Genomic DNA, 12,774 nt, shown 5'->3' on the forward strand with positions numbered 1-12,774 from the left:
AGCATAATGTTTTCAATTCTCACCCATGTTGTAGTATGTATCAGTACTTTATTTCCTTTTATGGCCAAACAATATTCCATTGTATAGATGATGCCACATTTTGTTTATGCATTCATCAGTTGATGACATTTTGGTCATTTCTACTTTGGGGCTATTTTTGTGAACAAACATTTGGGTATAAATATTTGTGTAGACGTATGTTTTCACTTCTCTTGGATAAAGCTGTAGGAGCGGAATTGTTGGATCTTATGGTGACTGTGTGTTTCAGCTTTTGAGGAACTACCAGACTGTTTTCCAAAGTGGCTGCACCATTTTATCATCACCCCAGCAATGTTTGTTTACATCCTTGCCAACACTTATCCAGTGTTTGTTTTTCTCGGTGAACTCATATCTTCTTGTGGTTTCGATTTGCATTTATCTAGTAACTAATGAGATTGAGCATCTTTTTATGTGCTTGTTGGCCTTTTATATATCTTCTCTGAAGTAATACCTATTCAGATTCTTTGCCTGTTTTTTAATTGTGCTACTTGTCTTTATTATGGAATTGTAACAGTTCTTTGTTCTGGGTACAGGTCTCTTATTTGGTATACGATTGGCAAATATTCTTTCCTGTTTTGTGAGTCGTCTTTTTAATTTCTTGATGGTGTTTATAGAAGCACAACAGTTTTTTGTTTTTGTTTTTGGATGAAGTCCGTTTATCTATATTTTCATTTTTGTCATTTATACTTTGTTTTAAATCTTTTTTTTAAGTTTATTTATTTATTCTGAGAGAGTGTGGAGGGGCGGGTTGAGAGAGAGGGAGAGAGGGAGAGAGGGAGAGAGGGAGAGGGAGAGGGAGAGAGAGAGAGAGAGAGAGAGAGAGAGAGAATTCCAACCAAGCTCTGCACTGTCAGAGTCCGATGTGGGGCTTGAACCCACAAATCTCAAGATTGTGACCTGAACCGAAATCAAGAGTCGGACGCTTAATCAGCTGAGTCACCCAGGTGCCCCTGTCACTTATACTTTTGTGTTGATACTTAAGAAACCTTTGCCTGGGGCGCCTGGAGTGGCTCAGTTGGTTAAGCGTCTGACTTTAGCTCAGATCATGATCTCGCGGTCTGTTAGTTTGAGCCCCATATCAGGCTCTGTGCTGACAGTTCAAAGTCTGGAGCCTGCTTCAGATTCTGTGTCTTCCCCTCTCTCTGCCCCTCCCATGCTCATGCTCTGTCTCTCTCTGTCTCTCAGTAATAAATAAACATTAAAAAAAAAAAAAAGAAAGAAACCTTTGCCTAATCTAAGGTCACAAAATTTATTCCAGTGTTTTAGTTTTAGTTCTTACGTTTAGGTCTACAATCCATTTTGAATTAATTTTTGTGCATGGTGTGAGGTTAGGGATCTGACTTTATTCTTTTGCCTGTGGTTATCCAGTTCCAGCACCATTTGTTGACAAGATTGTTTTTTTCCTATTGAGTTATCTTGGCACCCTGCTCAAAAATCAGTTGTCCATAAGTGTAGGTGTTTATTTGTGAATCCTATTACAGTGCTGTATGTCTATCCTTATGTCAGTACTGTACTTTTTTTTTTTTTTAAGTAATCTCTGCACCCAACCTGGGGCTCAAACTCATGACCCCGAGATTGAGAGTTGGATGCTCTTACCAACTGAACCAGCCAGGCACCCCAAGTACTATACTTCCAATTTTGTTCTTTTTGAAGATTGTTTTGGCTATTCTGAGTCCACTGTATTTCTATGTGAATTTTAGGATCAGTTTATCAGTTTATTCCATGAAAGCAGCTGGAATTTTAATAGGGATTACATTGCTGTAAATCAGTTTGGGGAGTTTTGCCATCTTAACAATATTTAAGTCTTCCAGCTCATGAATATTGGACGTCTTCCATTTACTTAGGTTTCTTTTCATTTCCTTCAACTATATTATTTAGTTTCACTGCACAAGTTATGCACTATTCTTTTTGATGCAGTTAGTTTCTTTTTATTTATTTACTTTTATTTTATAGAGAGAGCGCACAAGCAGGGAAGAAGGGCAGAGGGAGGGAGGGAGGGAGAGAGAACCTTAAGCAGGCTCCATGTTCAGCACAGAGCCTGACACAGGGCTTGAACTCATGATCCTGAGCTCGTGATCTAAGCTGAGATCAAGAGTTGGATGCTTAACCGACTGAGCCACCCCGGTGCCCCAGATGCAATTTGTTTCTTAATTTTACTTTTGAACTGTTTATTCCTTGTGCATAGAAATACAATTTATTTTTTAAAAAATTTTTTATCCTGCAACCTTGCTGAAATCATTTGTTGGTTATAATTGTCTTTTTAGTGGCACACTTAGGAATTTCTGTATACAAGATCATATCATATGCAAATAAAGATAGTTTTATTTCTTTCTTTCCAGTCTGATCCTGGAAATTTGAGGTAAATGGGAACATCTGTTGGACATGACCAGCAGACAGTTTGATATGTGAGATTAGAACCAAGGGAAGGAAAGATTGGGACAGGAGATAGAAATTTGAGGGCCATTATCATCATATGAATAGTACAATTTGGAGGCTGGAAGCAAGATTGAAGTAAATTGAGTAAATAGGAGGTGAGGTAACAGAGATAGCTAATAAAGAGGCACAAATGAGAAGAAAAGAGCCTCAACAGGGTAAACTTAGAGTTTGTCAAAATATATTTTGTGGACCATCTGCATTTAAACTACTTGGAATAGATGTTAAAAAATACATTTTCCTGGGGCGCCTGAGTGGCTCATTTAGTTTAGTGTGACTCTTGATTTCAGCTCAAGTCATGATCCCAAGGTCTTGGGATTGAGCCCTGTGTTGGGCTCCACACTGAGCCTGAAGCCTGCTTGTTTCTCTCTCTCCCCCACTCTGCTCTTCTCCCCAGCTTGTGGTCTGTCTCAAAAACAAAACCAAAAAGACATTTTCCTATGTTACATCCTAGGCCGTACAAATTAGACACTCTGTGAATGGGTCTCAGCGTCCTTCAGTTTAGACTGTTGTCACATAATAACTCTTGGGCACACAGAAATGGGAGAATCGCTGAACTGAAGGAATTCTACAGTTGAGACTGAGAGGGTATGGGAGAAAACTTGAATGCTTTTGTAGCTTTGAAAAGAACAATAAGGAGGGTGGAGTTGAAGACTGAGAAGAGAGAAGAGAAATTCTCGGAGAAAGGTGGGGTTTAGAATATAGATGAAAGGCCTGGCCTCACATAGAAGGAGAAATGGCTCTCGGGTAGGGCTAGTGTTAGCATACAAAGTTTGAAACCTTTTTTTTTTTTTCAAATGTTTTTATTTATTTTTAAGAGAGACAGAGACAGAGACAGAGCACAAGCTGGGGAGGGGCAGAGAGAGAGGGAGACACAGAATCCGAAGCAAGCTCCAGGCTGTGAGCTGTCAACACAGAGCCCGACGCAGGGGTCGAACCCATGAACTGCAAGATCATGACCTCAGATTGACCTCAGGCCCCATTTCCTCAGATAATATGTGGGAAACACACAGTTAAAGGGGCATGATGCACAGGTTCCATAATCAATTGTGTAATAATATCAGGTACGGTCTAATTTTCTCTATTCCCACTTTATTGCTCTTTGCAATATCTCATACTAGTGCTGCTCCTGTTTGTTCCTTTGTAGAGTTACTTGTCTGTTTTTAGCTGTGCTTTAATCAACAACCTGTCTGCTCTCATAATGTGCTGTTTTGTGCACTATATCTCAGCTTTACGAAGATTTCTGTTGGGGAGGGAGCATACTAAAAAAGAAAGATCTTGTATGATATGAGCTTCTGCTACCGTAATTGGGATAGTTGACTGAAATATCAGCCCTAAGCTTTTCTGCACAAGAAGCAGGAAAATGGAGCAATGTGTACAGAAGTAGAGTGCTTCCATAGTTATTTATTTCTTCCTTCTAGAATAGACTCGTCTCAACAGTAGTGGCTGTCATTTACTCAGTACTTCTTTTGTTACCTAAAACTATGCTCCGTACTTTAAATTAATTATCTTAATTTTTTCATAATGAAATTCTAAAGATAAGTAGTATTAAGATCCAAACTGTATAAATGAGGAAAGTTAATCTCAGTGAAATTAAGTAGTTCAAAGAAACAAAAGTAAGTGGCAGAACTAGGAGTTGAACTCAGGTTTACGTGTCTGGCCCCAGGTCTATGATCTTAGTCACTTTGCCATTTTGCTTTTCTCTGTGTTCATGGGAAATAGGACTGTGTTAGAAGAATTAATAATGGCATCCAAAATAAAATCTTGTTCTTAGCCCCAAATTCACAATACTCCCGTTGTATAACTTCAGTGATGGGTAACATTTTATGACTGAGATCTTATTTTTAATACTTATATTGCTTGGTCACTTAAATCTGTAAACAAGGTTGCTGTGTATTGACACACAATACTTTCTTTTTCCCTTATAGTAGTCTTATACTAGTTTAATTGTGCCTTCTGGATTTTTTTTCTTTCGTTTTGTTTTCTTTTCAGAAAAACCATGCCAGATGGATCATCTGGATCGAATCCTTCTGTCTGGTATCTATAATGTACGCAAGGGAAAGACCCAGCTGCATAAGTGGGCTGAACGCCTAGTTGTTCTCTGTGGTACCTGCCTTATCGTTTCCTCAGTAAAAGATTGTCAAACTGGAAAGATGCACATTTTGCCTTTGGTTGGGGGAAAGGTAAGACTCGTAAAAATGGAATTATTCTTCTTTTGTTTGATCTTCTTCATTAAAATCACATATGCTTTTCAGCACTTTCCTCACATCTTTTTATTTTTTTATTTTTATTTTATTTTTTTTGAAGATTTATTTGTTTAGCTAATTTCCACACCCAACATGGGGCTTGAACTCATGACCCCAAGATCAAGAGTTGCATGCTCTACTAACTGAGCCAGCCAAGCGCCCCTCCCCACATCATTTTAAAGAAGCAAGTATGAGCATGTGTAAAGATTACACTGTAGAGGCATCTGGGTGGCTCAGTTGGTTGAACGTCTGTCTGACTCTTGATTTTGGTTCAGGTCATGATCCCAGGGTCATGGGATTGAGTCCCCTCTTGGGCTCTGTGCTGAGCAAGGAGCCTGCTTAAGATTCCCTCTCTCCATCTGTCCCTCTCTCCTGCTTACACTCGTGCTCTCTCAAATTAAAATTTAAAAATTAAAAAAAGTGCAATTGCACTATATCCAAGGGATACAGGTGTGCTATTTTGAAGGGGCACATGCACCCCAATGTTTTATAGCAGCACTATCAACAATAGTCAAAGTATAGAAAGAGCCCAAATGTCCATCAACAGGTGAATGGATAAAGAAGATGTGGTGTACATACATACATACATACACACAATGGAGTATTACTCGGCAATCAAAAAGAATGAAATCCTGCCATTTGCAACCATGTGGATGGAGCTAGAGGTATTATGCTAAGCAAAATTAGCTAGTCAGAGAAAGACAGATACCACGTATGACTTCAATCATATGTGGAATTTAAGATACAAAACAGATGGACATAAGGGAAGAGAAGCAAAAATAATACAAAAACAGGGAGGGGAACAAAACATAAGAGATTCTTTTTTTTTTTTTTTTTTTAATTTTTTTAATGTTTATTTATTATTGAGAGACAGACAGAGCATGAGCAGGGGAGGGGTAGAGAGAGGTAGAATCTGAAGCAGGCTCCAGGGTCTTTGGAGCCCGATGCAGGGCTCTGTGTTGCTTTGTTTTTGTTTTTTGTAAATTCTGTAGGATTTTCTTTTCTTTTTTTTTTAAATGTTTATTTTTGAGATGGAGAGAGACAGAGCATGAGCAGGCAAGGGGCAGAGAGAGGAGGAGACACAGAATCCGAAGCAGGCTCCAGGCTATGAGCTGTCAGCACAGAGCCCGACGCTCTGGGCTCGAACCCACAAACTGCGAGATTGTGACCTGAGCCAAAGTCGGACACCTAACCCAACTGAGCTACCCAGGCGCCCCAGGAGACTCTTAAATACAGAGAACAAACTGACGGTTGCTGGAGGGATTGTGCTGGGGGATGGGCTAAATGAGTAAGGGGCATTAGGAAGGACACTTGTTTGGATGAGCACTGGATGTTATACGTAGTGGATGAATCACTGAAATCTACTGAAATGATTATAGCACTATATGCTAACTTGGATATGAATTTAAAAGTTTAAAAAAATTAAATAAATAAACATTAAAAAAATTAAAATTAAAACTAAAAAAATTAAAACTAATAAAATTAAATTTAAAAAAATTTTTTTAAAGATTGCATTACAGGGGCGCCTGGGTGGCTCGGTCGGTTAAAGCGTCCAACTTCGGCTCATGTCATGATCTCATGGTCCGTGAGTTCGAGCCCCGCGTCGGGCTCTGTGCTGACAGCTCAGAGCCTGGAGCCTGTTTCTTATTCTTTGTCTCCCTCTCTCTCTGCCCCTCCCCTGTTCATGCTCTGTCTCTCTCTGTCTCAAAAATAAGTAAACGTTAAAAAAAAAAAAAAAAAAAAAAAGATTGCATTACAACGTTGTTTTTTAGAGTTGTTAGGTCCAGAAGAAGCCTACTCAGCCTAATTTAAGCATAAAACTGGTTTATTTACATCACAGATTCTCTGGGAGGTCAAAAGGTATCCATACCACAAATTTCTTTTCTTCTTTTCTTTTCTTTTCTTGTCTTTTCTTTTCTTTTCTTTTCTTTTCCTTTTCCTTTTCTTTTTTTTCTTTTCTTTTTCTTTTCTTTTCTCTTCTCTTCTCTTCTCTTCTCTTCTCTTCTCTTCTCTTCTCTTCTTAAAATATTTATTTTTTTTTGAGAGAGCACAAGCAGGGGAGGGCAGAGAGAGAGAGAAGGAGACACAGAATATGAAGCACACTCCACGCTCTGACCTGTCAGCACAGAGCCCAACGTGGGGCTTGAACTCCAGAACTGTGAGATCATGAACTGAGCTGAAGTCAGACGCTCAACTGACTGAGCCACACAGGTGCCCCCATACCCCAAATTCTGCTGCAGAACCCATTTGTTGATGATACCTCTGCCTCCACTGCGAGGCACTGGATGCTGCCATCGGTAACGCCTGGGTAGATCGAGGATGCTGCCCTGCCAGCTTCCCGCCAGCATCCATTCCTTAAACAGATTGTCTCCAGCTTCTCCTTTTCCCTCATTTATACTAAAATTCAGAGTCTGGGATGGTCACAAGCCCCTCTCCAGCAGCCAGGAAAGCACACTATTTCTTGTCTGTACTAGAGAATTCCCCACCCTGGGCAAGGAGTTCAGCTGCAAGTCCATCAGACTGACAGGTGACTGGAAACAGATATATTAACATTTATATGAAGCTATACCTCATTTTGTTTCTTTTATTTTTGATTTTGAATATCATAAAACCGTCTGAATTTGAGAGAGCTTCCAGACAAAACTTAGTGAATTCATGCGTTGAAACACCCAATCTGCTCCAGATACACAATACATCATCTATATATAGATAAAATATATATATTCAAAAGGTAAATATACAGTTTTAAATATACAATATTCAAAAGGCACAGTTGGGCTTAGGAATGTAGAATAGAAGTGCATGTGGTGAAATGGTCTGAATCTGAGGGCCTGCTGGGTTCTGGGCCTGAAAGGTTGTGGCAGCCCAAATGTGTAGCTCCTCTAAGTAAGAGGGGGTTTAAAAGTCCTCTACTTATGAGGGGAACCTGGCCCAGGCTTAAGTAAGAGATGAGTGGTATTCTGCCCCTGAAGGACTGCTGGAAAAAACAAAAACAAAACAGCCCAAAACTGCTGTTAACCACTGACTGGAACCAAGTCTTGTTGTTGCTATTGTCCTAGAGAGGTGGAATGACCCATTTATGTGGCCCATAACCAGGAAATGAATAAGCTGCCACTAAATGAATGTGTATACTTCAGTATCAACCAGGAGGCAGAAACCTACCACTTAGCAATATAAGACCTGGTTCTGGTCTTGGGGGCTGAAGGACAGAATGAAGAAAATAGGTTAAAAAAAAATGCCCCCGCCCACCAGAAAGGAAGAGAGAGAGAGAGAAAGAAAGGAAGGAAGAGAAAGAAAGAGGGAGGGAGGGTGGGAGGAAGGAAGGAAAGAAGGAAGAAGGAGGAAAGATGGAAGGAAGAAAGAAAAAAGAATACAAGGGAAAGTAAATTCAAAGGGAAGTTTTAAGAAATAAGAAACGATGAGTGCAGACACTGATAAAATAACGATGGTAAAGTTAATATTAATTGTAAGAAGTTTAAACTTTTTCTATATTTTAAATATAAATTTAAACTACTAAAGCTCAAACTACCCTGAGTGATATTTAAGATGTGGTGGTATGTTTAATAAGTAACATGTGATACAGTCTTGGAATAAGAGGATAGAAACACCAAATAACGTTCAACTTCATTAGAAAAAAAAGTGTGAATTAAAAAATTTTAAGGACAGCCACTAAAAAAAGTAAAGTGGGAAAGGGGCCTCTGGGTGGCTCAGTCAGTTAAGCATCGAACATAGGCTCAGGTCATGAACTCACAGTTCGTGGGTTCAAGCCCTGCATCGGACTCTGTGCTGACAGCTCAGAGCCTGGAGCCTGCTTCAGATCTGTGTCTCCCTCTGTCTCTGTTCCTCCCCCACTTGTACTCTGTCTCTCTTTCTTACTCTCTCTCTCAAAAATAAAGGTTAAAAGAAAAAGGAGAGTGGAAAAAGAGAATATAAAAAGTTCTTTGATGCCGGGCACCTAGGTGGCTCAGTCAGTTAAGCATCTGACTTCATTTCAGGTCATTATCTCACAGTTTGTGAGTTTGAGCCCCACTTTGGTCTCTGCATTGACAGCTCAGAGCCTGGAGCCTACTTCAGATTCTATTTCCCTCTCTCTCTGCCTCTCCCCTGCTCATGTTCTCTCTTTCTCAAAAACAAATATTAAAAAAAAAAAAATTCTGTAATGCTAAAAGAAGACAGAAAAAGAGTGGAGAAAAAGGAACACAATGATTAGCATGGTAAATTATCACAAATTATAGTGATAGAGGGGTACCTGGGTGGCTAAGTCGGTTGAGTCCAACTTTGGCTCAGGTCATGATCTCACGGTTCATGGGTTTGGACCCCGCATTGGGCTCTGTGCTGATAGCTCAGAGCCTGAAGCCTGCTTCAGATTCTTTGTCTTCTTTTCTCTCTGCTTCTCCCCCACTCATGCTCTGTCTCTCTCAAAAATAAATATTTAAAAAAAAACCCACAAATTTTAGTGATAGAAACATATCTAAATATATCAATATTCATAATAATTGTGATTGTTAGATTCTTATTTAAAATCTTAGTACTTGCTGTTTATAAGAGACATACCTAACAATTAGAATGTTGAATGTGAAGTGGTGGGAAAATTATGCTAGTCTAATAACAACCAAAAGAAAATCGGTGTGGTTATATTAACATCAGACAAAATACTTTTATGAAAGTTTATATGGAACAAAGGACTTGTCTACAGGATATATAAAGAACTTTTACAACACAGTGGTAGGAAGACAAATAACGTAGTAAAAACTCAGCAAAAGATTGGAGCATATCCTTTACCAGTGAAGATATACACATGGCAAATAGACACATAAAAAGATTCTCACCATCATTAGTCATTAGGGAAATGCAAATTAATATCACAGTGAGATACTGCACACCACTAGAATGACTAAAAATCAAAAGACTGATGAGTACCAGATTTAGCAAGATGAGGAACAACTGGATTGCTTATGTCATTGGTAGGAGTACAGTCTCTTTGAAAGACAGTTTTTTATTTCTTGTAAACTTAAACATATGTATATCAGATGACCCAGCTTTTCTCCAAGGTATTGGGAAATGAACACATATCTTTACAAAGGCTTGAAGTGAATGTTCGTCACAGCGTTATTCATAATTGTCAAAACTAGAAACAAGCCAAATGTTCATTGACTACTGGTGAATTGATAAACACAGGAGTTATGTCCACACAATGGAATACTAGTAAGCACTAAAAAGGAATGAACTGCCGACACTTTCCAAAACAAAGATCAGTCTCAAAAGCATTATTTTAAGTGAAAGAAGCCAGGTACAAAAAAGTCTGTTTATTGTATGATTCTATCATATGAAATTCTAAAAAAAGACAACTATAGTGATAGAAAACAGGCACTTGCCTGGGTGCAGAGGGGAAGGGATTGATTACAGAAAAGCACAAAGGGAAGTATTGGGGGTGATGGGCTTATACAGCTGTATTCATTTATAAAAGCTTATTAAATTATTCACTTAGAATCTGTGAAGTAAAAAAAATCACAAAGTTTATTAAAATTATATGTCAATAAAACTAATATCTAAAAAAAGACTTTGGTGCAAAAGAATTAGTAGGTATAAAGAGGCTCATTCCAAAAGGATGAAAGGAACATTTCATGATGAATATAATAATTCTGAAGTTGTACATGTGTTATGATGTAGTCTTAATATATATAATGCAAAAATTAACATAATTAGATAAATTGACAAATTAACTTCCAGTGGGAGATTTACAATCGTTTCTCAATATTTGACATTATATATAAAAAAAAAATTTGACATTATATGAGTATATTATTGTTCTGTGTCAAATATCCTGTAATAAAATATTTAAAAGATTATTCTGAAACAGTCATTAATATCTATTCTTCATTTCAATAAGATCCTTTATTTTGACACAGACTCATTCACTTGCCTTGATTTATTACTAATAAAAAGCGGTCCTATTGTGATCATTGCAATTGAATGTTATGAATATTATGTAATTTTATTTGGATCTTTTTAATATGATTCTCTTTCGCTTAAAGTATTATCATGTTTCTGCCATTGGATTCAATCTTTACTTGGCACCAGAAACCTAATGATTTACGAGTATAATTTGGAAGTTCCCAGCTGACTCACCAAGATTCAGTACCTATGACATATCAAAATAACATGTCAGAGAAAGATATAAGTGGTTTCATAACTACAAAGGCTTTATCTTCTTCAAAGCTATGTGAGGTAGGTTGTTGGAGTTTTGGGGGAGAATTGCTTTGATGAGAACTGCTGTTGTGCAGTGAATCTTTATTACTACCCCAAATGGGAACAGAGAAGGTTTCTGCCTGTTTCCTCAACCCTAGTGAAAGAGGTTGCAGCAGGACTCAAGAGAGCTTGATACGGATCCCCTACAGTAAGGGAAACATAGTGGACTGGTGTTCTGCCTTCTGACCAAGGAGTCTTGAGGACAAGAGATGAGTTACCAATGCAGCCAGGTAGCTTAAGAGCCTGACTCATGCATTGGGATCATCATGTGCTCCTTGGGTTTGTTAGTATGTGACCCAGAAGGGTTGAGGGAAAGTGAGAACCAGTGGGTGGATAGGTGGAAAAATGGATGAGTGGGTGGATTCTCTTAGATCTTATCTAGCAGGGCCACCCAGAGGGGCAAATAGGCTTCCCTGGAGGACAGGCTGTAAATGGACCACCAGATTCCTTCATGTCTGGGAGGGCATAGTCAACTACTGGAATAATATGCATTAGCCAGGTCAAGGGATCTGTAACTAAGAACCCATCCATTGTTTGGCTTGAGGTGGGGGTAACCAAAAGAATCCTTAAAAGGCCCCATTGAGGAAAAACCTCCCTTTAAAATCTGTTAGGCCTGGAGACTGCAAAGTCAGGTTATGACTCTGCTTGTCTAGTAAGAACCTTTGAGCTTTTATCTTTCCTGTCCTTCCTATCTACTTCAACCCTGGAGGGGGTAAAAAATGGCATCTAGTCCAGTACTTAGTAGGTACGGAAAGAGAGTCCAAAAAGCAGGCTAGGTCACCCTTTGTAGGCAGGCAGCTACCTCCATTGTGCCCCAGGATAGGGGAAGGGTTGGAACTGTCGTATCTTTGCAATGGAAACATTGGCTCTTATCCTGTGGGTCTAGAGACTCTCCTGTTGCGAAACATGGGATGCTTTCTTGCATCACAGGCACTTGTACTTGCTCTTGCCCTGCGTGGAATGCTCCTCCCCCAGGAGGTTTTCATGCCTTGACCCCCTTAGGGTCTTTGCTCACATGTTACCTCAGCCGAGTCCTTCCTTTACTGACCTGTTCATAACTCAGACCACCCACTCTGTCCTCCAAGCTTTTCCCCTGCTTTATTTTTCTTGATGTTACATCTTACATATTATATCATGCTATGCTATGTCACCATTTTGGTGTTAGAGTGTCTTTCCGCAAGTCTAAACCCCACTTAGAGTAGGCGCTTTGTTGTTTTCTCCTCTGCTTGTCCCAGCATGCAGAACAGTACAATGTATTTATTCAGCTAATATTTCATTACCAAATTGAGACTGGGTTGTGACTTAAAGAATAATTAATACATTTACTTACGATTATGCCCGAGTCCTATTCCTTCAACATAGTTGCTGAATAAGTTATTCCTTTGCTTTTTTTATTTTTTTATTAAAAAAAATTTTTTTTTAACGTTTATTTATTTTTGAGACAGAGAGAGACAGAGCATGAATGGGGGAGGGTCAGAGAGAGAGGGAGACACAGAATCTGAAACAGGCTCCAGGCTCTGAGCTGTCAGCACAGAGCCCGACACAGGGCTCGAACTCATGGACCGTGAGATCATGACCTGAGCCGAAGTCAGATGCTTAACCGACTGAGCCACCCAGGCGCCCCTCCTTTGCTTTTTTTAAACAGCTTGATTGAGATTTAATTCATGTACCATATAATTCACCCATATAAAGTGTACAGTTCAGTGGCTTTTAGTGTATTCACTGTTTTGTGACCATCACCACATCACCCTGAAAAGAAACCCTGCACTTCTTAGCCATCATCTCTCCATTTCTTCCCTAGTCCTGG

At 39.1% G+C, this 12,774-nt stretch overlaps 1 protein-coding gene across 1 annotated transcript in view; it reads left to right on the forward strand.

Moving 5' to 3' along the window:
• Positions 1 to 12,774, forward strand: part of PHLPP2 (PH domain and leucine rich repeat protein phosphatase 2) — an 81,805-nt gene that overhangs the window by 30,340 nt on the left and 38,691 nt on the right. Inside the window, exon 4 of the mRNA XM_043599595.1 lies at positions 4,465 to 4,655. Within this exon, the coding sequence (XP_043455530.1) occupies positions 4,465 to 4,655 (191 nt within the window). The remainder of the gene's footprint in view (positions 1 to 4,464; positions 4,656 to 12,774) is intronic.

The sequence above is a fragment of the Prionailurus bengalensis genome, chromosome E2, assembly GCF_016509475.1.
Source record: "Prionailurus bengalensis isolate Pbe53 chromosome E2, Fcat_Pben_1.1_paternal_pri, whole genome shotgun sequence".
NCBI classification, from domain to species: Eukaryota; Metazoa; Chordata; class Mammalia; order Carnivora; family Felidae; genus Prionailurus; species Prionailurus bengalensis.